Source organism: Halichoerus grypus, chromosome 4, assembly GCF_964656455.1.
Source record: "Halichoerus grypus chromosome 4, mHalGry1.hap1.1, whole genome shotgun sequence".
Taxonomy (NCBI): Eukaryota; Metazoa; Chordata; class Mammalia; order Carnivora; family Phocidae; genus Halichoerus; species Halichoerus grypus.
Genome location: NC_135715.1, coordinates 54,694,775 through 54,711,615, shown reverse-complemented (window position 1 = coordinate 54,711,615; position 16,841 = coordinate 54,694,775). Strand labels below are relative to the sequence as shown.

The following is a 16,841-nucleotide window of genomic DNA, read 5'->3' as shown; positions in this document are numbered from 1 at the left end:
ACATTTGGCAATTTCTTTCTTTTCCTTCTTACCTTCCTTCCTTCCTTCCCTCTTTCTTTCTTTCTTTCTTTCTTTTTCTTTTCTTTTTTTAAAAAATATTTTATTTATTTATTTATTTGAGAGAGAAGGAGAGCACACAAGCAGGGGGAGGGGCAGAGGGAGAGGAAGAAGCAGGCTTCCCGCTGAGCAGGGAGCCCAACGTGGGACTCAATCCCAGGACCCTGAGATCATGACCTGAACTGAAGGCAGACGCTCGACCAACTGAGCCACCCAGGCCCCCCCATTTTAGCAATTTCTGGAGACATTTTTAGTTTCATAACTGGGGGTAGGGTGGAGACCAGGATGCTGCTAAACATTCCACAATGTCCAGAACAGACCTCCCACAACAAAGAACGATCCAGCCCCAAATGTCAACAGTTGAGGTTGAGAAACCCTGTTTTACTACATCAGATGGTGTTTATCCTTTTTAGACAAACATTCAGGTCTGTCTTGGGGATGCAAAGCTAAGCTTCACAGAGGATGGGAGAAAGAGATCTGATTTAGGGGGGCTTGTTTATTTAGTTCGGATTGTATGGTGATTTTTTTCAACCTCTTCAACCTAACCTATGGGTGTCCTAGGCCAGGGCATCAATTTGACCCTTTGATAGACCCCTCTTGTTGCCTATCCTCCTCCCTCTCATAGCAGGATCCTAATTTCCCTTGTGAAACTGCCGTCCTGTACTCACTGTCCCTGTGGTTTGGGTGGAGCTGACTGCAGGTGTGGGAATGTGACCATTGTACCATCTGCCCACCGTGGCTGGTTCAGCAAAGGACATGGACCAGTTAATGCCAGAGGTTCCATGAATGGTGGAGGAAGGACTCTCAGTTTCCTCTGGGTACACTGAGCAGAAAGGATACATGCCTCAGGATGCAGAAGCTATCATGCATACAGGGAGATCCATAGTGATAACGGAGGGCCTTCCAGGGAAAGCAGAACAGAGAAATAGCCCCAGTGACAACATTCAAGCCGCACCCAAATATGTCTGTACTATTTACTTATTTGAGCCAATAATTCTCCTCCATTTTAAAAAGCACAAAAGAGTTTTAATTATGTTTCTGTCCTTTGTAACTGAGAGTCCCGATTAAGACAAACCAGGAGGTCGGATGTAGCAAGCTGGGGGGAAGCAGTAGCCCTCTGAGAGCACTTCTCAAACCTGAGAGTTTCCATAGAACCATACTGCTCTAGAAGCATTTTTCTTCCTGGAGGACACTTTGCAGCTTTTATTTTATATTATTATTATTATTATTATTTTGCCTGCCCAACATCTGAACCTCTTTCCTGTAGGAGTCATAGTGGGACTAGAGTTGTTGGAACAGCCAGATATATCCCCCCTTCCCAAGAAGACCAGGCTTAGGTACTTCATCTAGAGGTGGCCAATCAGATTCTCTGGCTCAGACTTAGACTCTGGATCGAGAGAGGCAAGGAAGTGAGGATGGGGGAAGGGTGGGACTTTGTTCCAGCAGCAGCAACCATGGATTCCAGAGCGGCCATGGCCACGGTCACCCCAGTGACCGAGTGTGTCTCCAGGTGGTTGCTGGGGTGTAATTTTGGGCCCTGGGTTCAGTTGCCCAACGTCCCTTTCTCCTGCCTATTTTCCAGAGGCTGCCTCTCCAGCCTTCTCTTGATTCTGTCAGCAACTCACTCTTCTCTCGATAGAATATTTAACCTGGTCTGCCATTTCCTGTTGCCAGAACCATGGAAAGGCCTGAGAGAAGTTGCCCATGCTACTCGCATCAGCAGATATTGCTGCGTGACAGTATGACTCAGCGGCTTGAAACAATGGATATTTATTATTGCTCAATAATTTGGTGGCTGGAGGATAGAATTTAATTTCTTTCTCAGATAATGGTATGAGGTAAATATCCCAGATTGGCATGTGGGTTTGCTCCACGCAGTCATTCAAGGATTTACACTTCTTTCGTTTCACTTGTCTGCCATCCCCTAGGGTGTGGCCCTCATCTGCGTGGTTCAAGTTTGGTTGCCTCCTTGCCAATGTCCAGCCAGCAAGAAAGGAAAAGTGTGCAAGGGAGACACACCCGTGGTCTTGGGACTTACGCCAGCATGGTATGTGTCCACTCTTCACATTCCACTGCTAACTGCAGGGAAGGGGGGCTAGGTAATATGGAGGGGAACGTGGAAACTGGTGGACAATTAGCAGTCTCTTCCATAATATCATTTTGAAGGAATGAATCAGATAGGGGAAATTTGAAGCACAGTGATAGGTAGGTGGAAAATCTTTTTTTTAAAAAAGATTTTATTTATTTATTTGAGAGAGTGAGAGAGAGAGAGATCATGAGCCGGGGGAGGGGTAGAGGGAGAAGCAGACTCCCTGCTAAGCAGGGAGCCAGACGTGGGGCTCCATCCCAGGACCCTGGGATTATGACCTGAGCCGAAGGCAGACACCTAACCGACTGAGCCACCCAGGCCCCCCCCATTTTTTTGATGATAAAGGTGATTCAAAGCCTTTCAATTTTTTGGGGGGTACATAATTTGAACTAGACAAAGGGAACAAGCCAGTGTGGGGAGACTTGGCTTTGCATTTAGGCTCTGGTGTATTCTAACTTTCCATTTCTCTTGGCCTGAGTTTCTTTGTTTATAAGATGGGGATTGTAATAGTTGTCCAGGACAAGATTATTGCAAGGATTCAATGAGATAAATGATGTGCCCAGAACTGTCCCTGGCACCTATTGAATGCTTGGTCATAATTGAGATTATTACCTTACAGATCAGTGTGCTAGAGCATGAATAAGAGATGAGGAGTTTATTCTTCTGCTACTTGCTGGCTCTGGGAATTTGGGAAAGAGTCCCTTAACTTCTTCAGGTCTTGGGAGCTTTGTCTGTAAAAGGGACGATAACTTTTTTTTTTTAAAGATTTATTTCTCTATTTTAGAGATTGAGAGAGAGAGCACAGCAGGAGGGGCAGGGGGAGGGATAGAGAGTCTCAAGCAGACTGAGCACAGAATGCAGAGCCCAACATGGGGCTCCATCCCAGGACCCTGAGACCATGACCTGAGCCGAAACCAAGAGTCGGACGCTTAGCCGCCTGCGTCACCGAGGCGCCCCAAGGCATGATACATTTTTATCTGACATCTGTGGTTTCTTTAAGAACCTATAAGGTTATGGAATTTGTCCATATCATATTTCATATTTTGAATATCGCATTTAATCCCTCCGCTCTCTCGTAGGAAGTGTTGGCGTGGCCACGCACCATCTGTAACAACACTGGGCAATTTATTTAACCTTTCTAAGTCGGCTTTTCCACTGTGGTGAATTATGAATCATTTCTGTTTTGAAAGATTGTTACAAACATTAATTGGGGTCACATATGTGAAAAAGTATTCACCAAGAGACTCAAAAGGTATTAGGTATTATTGTTTTTATTAAATGTGAGAATCGAGAGGATGCTCTGTTTTGTGTCTTGAAGAACAAATTTGCCAGAAACACTGACGTGGAAACAGGATCTTTCCTCTCCACTGCGTCTTCCTCAAAGAGTTATAATCCTTTGTTTGCGACACCACAATTAGTTGCCACTGGAGAGGATTCTAATGTCACAGATAGAAGATTAGGGCTTCGAGTGAGATGTAAATGGGAGCCGGTGACCATTTTCAAGTGGTTTGGTTTATTGGATTTGTTAACGATATTTTCCCTCGCCCTGCCATTCTAGTGACAGCCAGTTAAAGAGAGGTGGCAGTCTGAAGGTCTTGCAAAAAGAGTCTGGAGAAACTTCTAGTCTCCGGTCTTCGCAAACGTTATGCCATGTGAATGTTGCATAGAAACACTAGTATATATGTTACGGAAGTGCAAGGTGGAATGCCACGAGGTGCTATGATGAGCCCTCACTTGTGCTTCTGTTTGGGCGCACCCCAAGAACAGGCTACCAGCCATCCCTCTGCAGCCTTATTCAAATCCTATGTGATAGGAAGAATAGCTTAGGGCAAAGTCCTCTAGGTTTATAGGTAAAACTCAAAGAGAAAACCTTGTGTACAGTGCAAGGATCAAAGTCCTGGGAGTCTGGGAACTTGGGTCTAATCCCAGCTCTGCCATTAATTAGCTGTGTCCTTGGACAAGTTTTGGAAATTCTCTCAGTATTTGTTCTGCTGCTTGTAAGAGAGGGGCGGGACTAGACTTGCACCATCTCTAGATGATCTCTTAGGTCCTTCTGGTCCCAAATTCTGTTGCTAGGGCTGCCTTTTCAGATCCCAGCAGACCTGGTTTGTTTGGGGCTTGGTGAGGCTAAGTGCCCTGCTTACTAACCTTGGAAACCTTTATTCCAACACTGGAATAAAAACAGCCCTGTGAGAACACATTGTGCAAAGGAACAACAGGGATCGGAGAGAAGAAAACAAATTGTTTCCCTACAGGCAGTACATTTATGCTCAGAGATCAGACATGAATGCTTAGCCGCTGGAACAGGGGAGAAATTTCCGTTCAATGCATGTTGATCGAGTGACTTAACATGGGAGAGACTGAACGGAGGTCTGATGACCAAGAACCCAAGGCCCTGTCCAGCCCCGGTCCTTGAAGGGCTGGCCCAGGTTAGGGAGACCAGGCACGGCCACACGTGCTGCATGTGCGCAGAAGCACACACACGCTCACACACATGATAATTAGTAGACATGCTACCTCCCCAAGCACTGACCAGGTATAATGCTGGACGCTAGCCAGGCTACCATGGTGAAAAATGTCCCGGCCCTCAAGAAACTTCAGTAAGGCAAGTACCTAAAAGAGGAAAAGAGAAAAGGCAGAGGGAGAGGAGAGCCACAAATGGTAATAATAAATAATACAACATATTTACACTGGGTTTTACTAAGTCCTTTTGTACACAGTGCACGTCCTCTCTCCCGGGTGGCATTTAGACCATCCCTTCTGGTTTGGCTTCTACTTCCCTGGCCGTCTTCCTCAGTCTCCTCTGTGTGACCTTTTCCTCAGCTTGTCCCAGACGACGTTCCCCGGGAGACTTGGTGCACACCCGTGACCTCAGGCGTCACGTATCTGCTGTTGATGCTTGCTGGAACGCGAGCTCCCTGAGGACACAAATCTTGCCTATTGGGCTTCTCCATAGTTATCTCCAGTAATTCGCACAGTGCCTTGCCCATTATAAATCTTAAAAAAATACATATAGTTAACTAAATCACTATCTCTAGTTCAGAGCTCTTCCCCATTTGTTGTCCTAAAAAACCAGCTGCCCACTTACAACCCCATGTTGCATGCTCATGATACCTTATACTCAAAGCGTCCAGAAAGAACGGCTTACTTCCAAGTAACCCTCCCCCAGACTCATTTTTTCCTTGGGATATCCCTATCTCGGTGAGTCGTACTTCTGTCTGCCCCAGTCACCTAAGCCAGAAACATAAGAACTTTCTCAGACTTCTACTGTACCCTACTCTTTCCTTTATTCTTCACATTTAGTCAGTCAACAAACCCTAACGGATCCATCCGCTCATGTCCCTTCCCACCCTCACCTGTATTATTTCCACAATTTCTTAGCTGCTCTCCCCTCCTTCTATTAAGTGTTCATGATCTTGCAGCATGACTTGTGAGTTCCAACCTCATCCTTATTTTAACTAAACATGTTTTTCTATTGTTGTTTTCTCTTGGGCTTAATTTCCTCAGTTTTTAAAAAACATTTTTATCTTGCTGCATAGTATGTGTGTATTTTTATAAGCAGCCTAAAATACCACTGAACAAAGTGGTAAATAATACATACACACTATGTTATTTTGAAATCTTTTGATTCCAAGTGAAGGAAAACTCAAACCAGCTTAAATAAAAAAGGAGGACATTTTTGGCTCATGCAGTTGGGCAGCCCAAGAATGATTTCACCTTCAAACATAGCCAAATAGACAGCACAAACACGGTCATCATGGCTCTCTCTGGTTCATCACCTCTTGGCTCTGATTTCCTCTGTCAAATCAGAGATCTTACCTTGATGAGTAATCTTTACTAGTGATTTAAAAAATATAATCAAACAGCATAAGCAAATTGCATTTTTTCAAGAAGGCTATAATCAGACCTCCCATTTTCCATGCTGCCCTTGTGATATGACTTTGTCACTTTTCCCCTCAAGGGGTGGAGTCTAGATTCCCTTTTATTGCATCCAGACAGGCTTGTGAATGTTGCAAAGTGATGCTGTATCATCTTTTTTTTTTTTTTTTAAGATTTTATTTATTTATGTGAGTGAGAGAGAACGCGCGCTTGGGGGAGAGAGAGAGTGAGCACAAGCAGGGGGAAGGGGCAGAGGCAGAGGGACAAGCAGACTCCCCCCTGAGCAGGGAGCTCGATGAGAGCTCAATCCCAGGACCCTGGGATCATGACCTGGGCCGAAGGCAGACCCTTAACCAACTGAACCACCCAGGTGCCCCTGCTATATGACTTTTGAGTCTAGGTCATAAAAGGTGATATGGCTTCTGTCTATTCCTCTTGGGATGCTTTCTCTTGGAACCCAGCCATCAAGCCACGAGGAAGCCGAGCAAGCTATGGAGGGGAACCCCACGTTGGTGACGGCTGATTCCCCAGACAGCACAGATCTTCAGGTAGGTGAGTGAATGAGGCTCCAGGTGATTCCAGCACTAGCCACTAAATTCCCCTCCAGTTTTTGAATCCTCCCAGCGGTGCTGCCCACCCCGCATCCCATAAGACTTTATGGAGCAGAGATATGTTGACCCTGTTGCACCCTGCCCAACTTCCTGGCCCACAGAGAACATCAGAGATAATAATATGATGTTTTAAACCACTACATTTTGAGGGAATTTGTTACACAGTAATAGATAAATGAATACACAGAAAAGCATCCCATGTGGACATCCCATGTGGCTCCCCAGGTCCTTCCTTCCTGCTTAAGACATGCTTTTAGTAAAACGAGGTCTATAAGTAATATTTATACCCATCCTACATGGCAGGGAGCGTTCATGTTATGAATGTCTCCATTTTACATCAAGATCATTACTGAGCTTATGTGACATTTTCCAGGGAGCCATGCCTCAGATATCCGTAGATTCTAGAGTCGTTTACCACAAGCAAGCCAAAACCAGGGACATCCTGCTAAGATAATTCCATAGATAAGGACTTTTCTTCCTGAAACGTTGTTAACAATTATCAGGAGGTCAGTTAACACATTTACAGAGAGACTAGGCCATGCCGATTACTTTTTCTTCCCTAGGGGTCCCTCTAGTCATTGGGGGAGAAATGGATCACAGACTGTTTTAACTCTTTCTTCCTCCACCATTCCACTCAGCAATTTCTCCCCCAATAGAGGCAAGATGTCTGCCTTGAGCCCTAGTCCCACTATTTACCCTGTCAGTAACCCAACAAAAAAAGAGAATGCCTTTCTCTCTCTTCTAGAAAAAGTCTCAGTATAGCACTGGTTGGCTCTGATTGTCCAAACCAACCTTTAGGACAATGGTGACTCAGTCCCACTTAAACTACCTGGATCGAGGAAAATTAGGGTGTTGTTACAAGAAGGGGGAAATGCTGGGCCTGTAAAAATGAAAATAATAGCTGATATATATACAATGTAATTATAAAAATATATTACCATGCATTTAAAATATATATATATAAAATTATATACCAGACTTCTTTCTGAACTGGTCTCACTTCGGTCTCTTCTCCCTCCCGTTGCTGGAAAGAGATTTCTAAAATGCAAGTCTAAACATTCTGATATATTAGCATCTTGGGGATAGAGCCTATATCTTGTTCATTGTAAGAGTTAGAGGGATGTCACCTGCTGTAACGATCTCCCATGTTTTAGTGGCTTAACACAGCAGACATTCATTTCTCAATCACATAATAGATACTCCTGGTTGATGGGTGGTTTTCCTCTATGTGGCTATCCAGGGACTCTGACTCCTGCCTTTATATGGATCTTCCATGCCTTAAGTCTTGAGAATCCTGTATCCAGCCACTGGATAAGGGAAGAGAGGGTGAGGAAGCCGTACTTCTTAACGTTTTGGCTCCAAAATGACACACATTACTTCTGCTCACTTTCCATAGTTGAGAAATGGTCACATAGTCCCATGTAAATGCAGGAGCACGGGGAAGACATTGTTCCGGGTTAGGAAGTCAGTTCTCTGTGACAACTTTATGAAGGGGCCGGGGTGGGGGGGGCTGGGAGGAGAGGACACACACAAAAAATGTGGCGGTCAGCTAGCTATCCCGGACATATTTACCTTTGTGTTCCTAGCTCCTAACCCAGTGTCTGACACCAAAGTTGATGTTTAGGAGGCCTGTGGAGTCAATGATTTTGTCTGAGCCTTAGACGGCCATCGGGTCCAGGGCAAGTGTGATGGTGTGGCATACAAAAGAGTAGATGACAAATATCAAATGTGGCCCTTGGAGCGGGCACAAAAAGCTGGGCAGAGATGGGATTTGGGCTGATCATGAAGCTCCCCGTCCTTGGCCATGTGCTGGGAAGAAGCACCCTTCTTTCAGAGCCCTCTGGGGGAAAGTGCAATTTAATGGCTGTTCTTTGGAACCCTTTTGGGAGGGGTCAAAGGTGGGGAAAAGATCATTTCTGCACTCTCAATGGTTTTCAGTCATGCAAAAGGTAGGGTCTTGACTATAGCTTTGATAGAAACTGTTCTCTTTTAGGAAAGCCCACCCGAACTTATTTATTTGACAGAGAGACAGCGAGAGAGGGAACACAAGCAAGGGGAGCGGGAGAGGGAGAAGCAGGCTTCCTGCTGAGCAGGGAATCTGATGTGGGGCTCGATCCCAGGATCCTGAGATCATGGCCTGAGCTGAAGGCAGACCCTTAACGACTGAGCCACTCAGGCGCCCCTGCAATTTTCTATATGTATCCATAAAGACTTTATAAAATTAAAAAAGGAGCTGACCATTTTGGGGTGATTTTTGGTAATTTAGGGAGATAGAGATATATACCGCTCATCTCAGCCACTGCACGGGTATTAATTAGCCTGAGAAAGGCTTGACAGGGAGGAGGGGTCTCCACTGAAGGGAGTGGACTTTTCACCTGGGAAGAGGCAGTCTGGGGCCTGGAAATGGGAATTTGCTAGGCGGGCCTTTTATGGAGTGAGAGGAACTTTCTCCCTCTCTTAGGCCCTGAGCTCTGAGACATTTTGGTAATCCAGGCTGGTGGCTTTTAGCCAGACAGGAAAGTCTCGTGTAGAGGAGTGTTTATCAACCCCTTAAAAAAATAGTCTTTGCCCTATTTGATAAACATAAAAGTCTCATCCAAGAGAGAAGAATGGTCTGAACGGATATCCAGAGCCTGAAAAGTTGAGATGAACTGAACGTGGAGTGGCTTAGCTGTAGTGCAGCCGGGTGCGGGCTCCTGGAGTAGATTTCTAGAAAGGGCACAGGGGCACGTTCCTCCACGTGCACTGCCCGTCTCCTTACATTGCAATCATCTGTTATTTGTCAGTCTCTCCCTCTAGCTCACAAGCGCCCTGAGGGCAGGCACGGAGTCTATGGCTCCTATCACAGTGCTTGGGCTTGATAAGTGCTCAGTGAGTATCTACTGAACACACACCTGAGCCTCTGGGCTCACCTGTTGTGGGGTGTGTTCCCCTAGAGAGCCACCTCTGTATCCCCAAGGGCCTGGCACAAATTCAGGGCTGTGTAGACGTCCGGGGGAGGCTAACGGAGTGATGAACTCATCACTGATAATACCCTCTGTCACTGCTATCACTCCTCTATCACTGAAACAAGAAAAAAGCCTTAAGAAGAGTCCCAGGCACTCAAAAATCAACGCAGAGTGGGACCGTTGAGTGTCAAGAAGTAGGTACATCAGCTTATGACAAGTTATAAACACACGGGGCCATGTCATAAGCCTACGTAGTCATTCACAAGCGTCCTCCTTGAGGCTGAAACACTGAGTCTGAAAGAAAAGGATTAGTGGGGTAAAGAATAAGAGATTCTCTTTCAGGATGAGTTCATTTCTCTTCTGCCAGAACTGACTCACTCTTGGGGGTGCTGGTGAGCACCGGGGGCCCTGGAGTGAAGAAGGAAACATGTGGTGCTAATTTTACTACTTGATTATATTTTTGTTTCAGGTGATTTTGCCAAGTTTTTTTATTTGCTCATAGCAGTGTTAAAATAGAAGCAGTTGATATATTTAAGGATTTAGAGCCCTCTCTGAGTGTCAAACCATCCTGTTTTCCCAGAGAAACACGATACTCCTGGGGGCACAGAGTTTGGTGGCGCAATAACCACAGAAGCTTCTATTTATGGAGAATTTATTTTGTGCCAGACTATGGGCTAACCATGGCATTGAATGATCTCATTGGATATATTGATTTCCCCTTTTATTTATTTATTTATTTATTTATTTTTCAACTTCCCCTTCTTCGGATAAAGAAACCGAGGCTGAGGTTGTTTGGGAGGGTCACAGAAGCTTGCAGAAGGTGACAAAGCCAGGAGGTGGCAGGCCTGGGACCGGAACACAGGCTGCCTGCAAACTGGTGAGGCTTCATTGTTGACTGCCTCCCCAGGAGGAGGGAACTGTGATCTCGCTGGGTCCCCATGGTGGAGGACATGGACTATGAATCAGAGCATAGCACCTTCTGAGAAGCCCCGGAGGCCTGTGAAATGCCATTCACTCCCCAGACTTAGAATGTGCTTACTGTCCCTTCCATCTGCCTCCGAGCGTCTGGCTCTTTCACGTGGTGCGGGCTGTGGCCGAGACACTGGGCTCGAGGTGCCCCAGTGTGCAGCTGCAGATAGCCGCTCCCATCCTGTCCTCCCCACTCTTCCCATGGCTGGTGTTTCCCATCCTCTTGGCCTTGCCCGTCTCTTGTCCCAGTGGACAAGCCCCCGGCACCTGGGCTCCAGTTGACTTCCCATGGGCCCAACAGTGCTTTGTCTATGTGCACACTGGTCACCTCTCATCTCCCCGCTCGGGCACCTCGGTGGATGCCTCCATGAGACCTGCCTGATGCCCACCATGTGCAAGCTGGAAGTGGGTGGGGGCAGGGGGAGTCCTGTGGGAGTGAACCTTCAGCCAATGGGAGGCAAGAGCTGGTGGGTTAATTACTCCCTCCCCACCCACTATGCGGTGAGGACAGGCACCGACTCTACAGCTTTTTGCGTAATACCTGGGGTTTAATGAGTATTAAAGAAATATATTGTGAACGGATGCCCACATATGTAGCCAGCATTTGCACTTAGTGGAGGTAGGCAGCTCAGTGACTAGCTTCCTTGGATTGGTTCTCCTTCCTTCTCTGCTTTCCTCCCCTTCTTCCTCACTCCTGCTCCCTGTGATCTTTAGGGGATTATATTCCCTAGTGAACTTTTGAATCCTATGAGCCCTCTGCCTCAGATTCTCCTTTCTGGGAAATCCAGGCTAAGACAGGTGGCCAGGTCTGAATGATCTTATATTCATATGATCTGCTGGGACATACCTGGTGCGCATTGTCTCTGAGTTTTTGGGTTAAGGGCGGGACACACTACAATAGAGTGGAAAGCCCTAGGTCTATGACCTGAGGCAGGGGGGCAAATTGTAGAGCATTGCCTTCATCTTACTTCAGATAGTTTTCCATTTAATTTGCCAGATCCATTTCCTTCTCCCCACTTAAAACTCACCATTAAGTGGCTTCCCTGCATAACTGAGAAATATAAAAAATACTGAAGGCTAGCCCAGCCCACTTGGTCTCTTCTTGGGCACTTTGTGCCACGTTAGGGAAGAAAGGTGGTGACATTTGTCTTCATGCTTCTCTGATTGAAACCTGATTTCCTGGTCCCCAAGTGAACCAGGACCAGTTTCCCTCTTTGCACAGACACACATCATCCCAGGAAGATGCTAGAAAGCAGCAAAAGACATCTGCGGTCCTCCTGAGACGCTGTGGAGAGAAACATGAGAACCTTCAGCCAAAGAGCAGACTTGGGGCTCACAGTTTCGTATCACCTCAGGCCACGTAGGTGGTCACAGGGCTGAAGAGAAGAGGTCTGATAGTACCTAGTATCCAGTGGGGTCCTGGGGATATTGGGTCCTTTGCCACCCGGTCAGGAGAGGAACAGTACTTTTCCAGCAGTGTGTATCCCGTTGCTGCTGGCTGCCCTAGAGAGATGCCATGAGACCTTCTGTAAAACTGGGGCCACTTGAGGGTAGCCCTGACACTGAGAAGCCAGAAATGCAATACAAGTAACCCATAAATCAGTACAGAGACAAGCCATTCACGAGCTTACACACATAGCAATTGTGAGAGAGATGGAAATGAATGTAACTGATGGGAGCTTCTGCATAAGCTTGGGGCACAGGGTTAAAGATCCCAGGGCCTTATGTAAAGAGACCGAAGGGCTTCAGTCCTGGGTCTGCAGACTGGAGCAAGAGACCTTAAATGGACACTCTCGCAGTTGCATTGGCTGCCACATGGTGTCGCTGTTGGAGACGAGTCTTGCATGGTTTGAGTCTCCACAGAGATGGTTCCAGGCTGGTCCTCATCCTGCACAGGCTTCAGGGGTGACTGGAAAGATGGCAGCCCCACTCCTCGTTCGGAGCCGTGCTCAGCCAAGGTGTACTATATGGGCTGCCCATGTTCTTCAGTGCACACGTCTGTGCTCACTCGTATGCCCCAAGCAGGGCGGCTGTGCAGGGTGGCTGGGTCCTGGGAGGGTTAGCTCCAGAACCCTGTTGATACCAGGGGTGCCCCCAGCCTGACTGAACACCCTTCCACCCTTGGGCTGAGCCCACATCCTCACCCACACTTCCCTGGCTTTCCTGCTGAGCACCATTTTGAAGCATGCTGTCACATTTGCCATTTTGCCTGCTGTGGTGAAATATGAAAGCTGGCTCACTGTGTCCCTAGGGAAGCGCCGGTCATATCATTTGGTCTTTGTTGTTCAGAGCCCTGTGTCTGACTGACCACAGAGGTACCACTGTCCCCTTCCCTCTGGGCAGCAGATGCTTTCTGGGTCGATGTGTGTAACTTACATAACTAAGAAGAGACCCCAGATACGATTCTCAGTGTGGGGAGGGGATAATGATTCCCCTTGAGGTGACCTGGAGCTCTCCCCAGGCATGGGATGGCTGCCGTAATTTATACCGAGGCAGGTACCTATTAATCTCTGCCTCAACAGGTACCATGTTGCATTAAGAACTACATCCAGCAGAAAAGTAGACTTCAAACTCCTGAAATTACACCAGTTGGAAAACCAAATCCCTGTTTCTTATCATCTGTATCAAACATTTAAAACCATTCTGATAAAAGTCAACAAAGTGCCTGTTCATGTGTTTCTCTGTTGTTTGTGTTTACGAAGCCTTGCTGGTCTAGTTGTAAGGAGTAAGCTCGCAGTCCTGGAATTCTTGAAAACGTGCAGAAGAGAAGGAATTGTTGTCCTCAAGGGGCCTGGAAAGCCTGAGGTCTCATTTCTTCCTTTCTAATTTGTCCTACTGGGCTATTCTGCCTTGAGGCATTTCTTTTGTAGCACTTGGCATGGTGACAAGGGAGAGTTTAGTTGGAAGTTGCTAACTTCCTTGTGGACCGGGGCTGTGCTGAAGACCCACAGAAGTGACGCTATCTGAGCAGGCCGCCTCTGGTCCTCATTAGAGAGTCTTGGCTAGTTCACATTTATTCTTGAGGCCACAACCGTCCAGCTGTAAACTGAGACTCTCTCCTCTCTGCCTTCCTTCCCTTCAAGGCTGGCAATGAGAAGACTTTGAACTAAACTCTCGGCACAAAGGGCATCAACCCCTCTCACAGCCCCCTCTGCTCCATAGTGTCAGAGGAATCCCCCCAAGGAAGCGGGAGAAAACCGAGGACCAGTCTTGAATTGATTATGTGTTAGATGGGTATTTCAGGGTTAGCTTCTCGAGCAAAAAACTTCCACCCAGCTGGGTTCCACATGTAGAAAAGAAGGGCCCTTTTATAAAATATCCAATACAAGATGTTGACCTTTCGAAATCCTTTGGGCAGACCATTTCAAAGCGTGGATATTGTCAAAGGTCACCTAAGTAGAAAATGGTAAATAGAGTTTAATTGAGAAGGGCTGGAAGGACACCCTCTAACCAAGCTGAGGTGATAGACAAGGCCAGGACTATGTCAAATCTCCAGCTTTCACCTCTGACTCACACCCCGAGAAGCAACTGTTCATCTGAGCCCTAGGGGGTCAGGGGTACCTTGCATTCACATGTTCTGCCCAAGCTCTGATATTTTGAGCAGTAGTCCAGGCTCTTGTCAGCTGCACCACCCAAACCATGAACCATACACCAATGGTTTTGGGGTTTTTAGCTGAGGTCAAGTTGCCCAAAGGCTGCCCTTCGATGTTTATTTCTGTGACTGCTTTGCCAGCCCCTCCCCGAGTACACGTTCACCCTCAGAAGCAGGCAGATGACTAAGAGCTACAGGATACTTTGCAATTTCTTTTCCATTCAATTCAACGATTATTTACCGAACACCTACTATGCATCAGAGACCAGGTTCCAGGAATATAGATATTCCTTAGGCTGGGAAACCAAGACACAGTTCAGTCTCAGAGCAGTGCTAAAAACAAACTGAATAAAATAAATCGCCACAACAAAAGCCACATTCTAGCCACCAAAAATGTAATTTCAAGGAAATGTGTATATATGTGATTCTTGGACATCCCTAAGTGGGATTCTGGTCCTTATCTCTGAACACCCTCTTCTCTCTCCTCCACACCCCACAGTTGTTCCGTACCTCTTCCCAATTCCCTGAAAACCTCTTCCTTGGGACTTGCCTTCAGTCTGATTCTGCTTGTCCCTGTCCCTGCTTTCAGCTCTGTGGCTCACGAGTCCCAAGGGCCAGCTAGGTCAAGGCAGAGCGCCAGTGGGTAGAGCCAGAGTTCCCTGCAGAGCTCTTGTCAGCTCGTCTCCAGACGGGACAGGCGTGAGCTGAGGCAGGATGTTCTGCGCTTTGGTCCTGCCCCACACAAATGACAGAGATTTAGCCCTTGTCCCAGAGAAGGCCATCGCAACTGGAAACATCAGCACCAGACAGGCAACCACAATTCAGCGTGACAGGTGAGGGGCTATGGGATCCTGGAGAGATCCAAGATGGCCCAGGGAGAGAGCTCTAGCTAAGGCTTGAAGGATGAATCTGGGTTCAAACCCAACCTCTGTGGATTTTGGATAAGTTACTTAGCTACTCTGTGTCTGTGTCCTCATCGGTAGCATGGGAATTATATATTATATAGTTGTTGTAAGACTGTAAAGATTTAATAAAAGTGAATTCTTGGAATAATGTTCAGTAGTGCTCAGCAAACATATAATGAGAACATCAATACACTGAGTCACAAATTCCTGGGCTGTAGTCACAAAGCAGCTTTGTTTTTCTCCCCCATAGCCCCATGCATCTGGAGGAAACATCTCCAGACTTCCCCGGGTGCTCTGAGGAAAGTTGTAGAGTCATTTTCACATCTAAGTCAGGATGTGCGCTCTCATACGCCGGTGGATATTCCAGTCTTTCTGTCTCTGCTCTGGAGGGGGCTGGCTGCCTGGGCAGGGCAGAGAGAGGATCCCTTCTTTCTCCTTCTTGCTCAGCTCCTCCCATACTCCCCAGCGGTGGTTCCTGGCCTCCTGGGGATGGGGTGCAGGGAGGGGGCAATGAGGGGAGTGGGAACGCTCTCTTGCATCTGGCACCCACTGTCCTAAACCTAAAGCAGCAGTCCTCTGTGCAAACCCTCTGTCCCAGGGCTCCCTTGCCCCCCAGGGGGTTGGGGAGTTTGACTCTCCGCAGTTTGAGGCCACACTCCCTTTGCCAGGGCTCCAGGATGGTTCCTCTCACAACACAATCTCGTGTCTTTATCTTTGTCTCAGTGTTGCAGCTCCAACCTCCTTTCTAACTTCCTCCACGACTGTTAGCCACCATCATGTCTCTGGGCGCTACGAGGGAATGGTGAGCTGGTAGGTGGCACCTGTCGGGAGGGTGGCAGATGAGATGGCAAAGGTGGGCAGGGACTTCTTCATCCAGGTAGCTTATGACTGTGACTCTTGTCTCCCAGGTCCTGCCTGGAACAAGGGTGCAGAAGGCTAGGTCCCGTCTCCCTATGGGAATGACAAACATGTGTTTACGGCTATACAATACAGGGTGTCTTTCATATTCATGTTCTCATTGAAAACTGACAGTCCAATCAGATCTTTATTATATTCTTTCCATTTTTATAGATAAGGACACAAGTTCAGGAAGCTAAGTACTGCCCAAGGTCACACAGCTAGGAGGTCGCAGATTCCAATGTAGTGATTTGATTTCTGTTTTGTTCCTTCCATAATATGTGGAGTGGGGGAAGTGGGTCGGGGGAGCGCTGTTCTGGAGGCTTGGCCTTGGGCAGGGTGTTGTCCTCGGGGAGGAGGCACCTGTGGGAGCCACCTGTGCCAGGCCTGGCCTGCTGCGCTCCCAGCCGCAGTGGGCACCGCGTCCTCCACACCCACCTGCCAAACAGAACTGGCCACGCTGGGCAAACACAGGCAGTGACTTCACTCTCCCCAGGACCCAAAGGTGTCCATGTCCTAGTCTCTGGAACCTATGAGTGTGTTAAATTTTGTGGTAAGGGAGAAGGTTGCTAATCAGCTGGTTAAGATAGGGAGATCATCCTGAATTATCCGGTAGGCCCCATGTAATTGCAAGGGTCCTTAAAAGTGGAACAGGGAGGTAGGAGAGGGGAACAGGAGAGATGGCGGCATGGGAAGGACCCAGCCTACCATAGTTGGCTTTGAAGGTGGAGGAAGGAAGCCATCTGCTGAGGAATACAGGAGGCCTTTAGAATCTGGAAAAGACAAGAGCATGGGTTCTCCCTTAGAGCCTCCAGAAGGAGCACTGCTCTGCTGACACTCTGAGTTTAGCCCAGAGAGACCCATTTTAGACCTCTGACCTCCAGAGCTGGATGA

At 47.4% G+C, this 16,841-nt stretch overlaps 1 protein-coding gene across 7 annotated transcripts in view; it reads left to right on the top strand.

The window, feature by feature from the left end:
* The window catches only part of LOC144381572 (uncharacterized), a 62,349-nt gene that overhangs the window by 25,173 nt on the left and 20,335 nt on the right, over window positions 1–16,841 (top strand). For 4 of the 7 annotated variants that reach the window (XR_013446952.1, XR_013446953.1, XR_013446951.1 and 1 more), the window contains 2 exons: window positions 1,986–2,104; window positions 6,487–6,573. Coding sequence is in view for 1 of the 7 variants with exons in the window: in XM_078070339.1 (XP_077926465.1) it covers window positions 1,986–2,104; window positions 6,487–6,573 (206 nt within the window). In the remaining 6 variants the exon portion in view is untranslated. The remainder of the gene's footprint in view (window positions 1–1,985; window positions 2,105–6,486; window positions 6,574–16,841) is intronic. The other 3 variants (XR_013446957.1, XR_013446954.1, XR_013446956.1) reach the window with 1 other exon arrangement.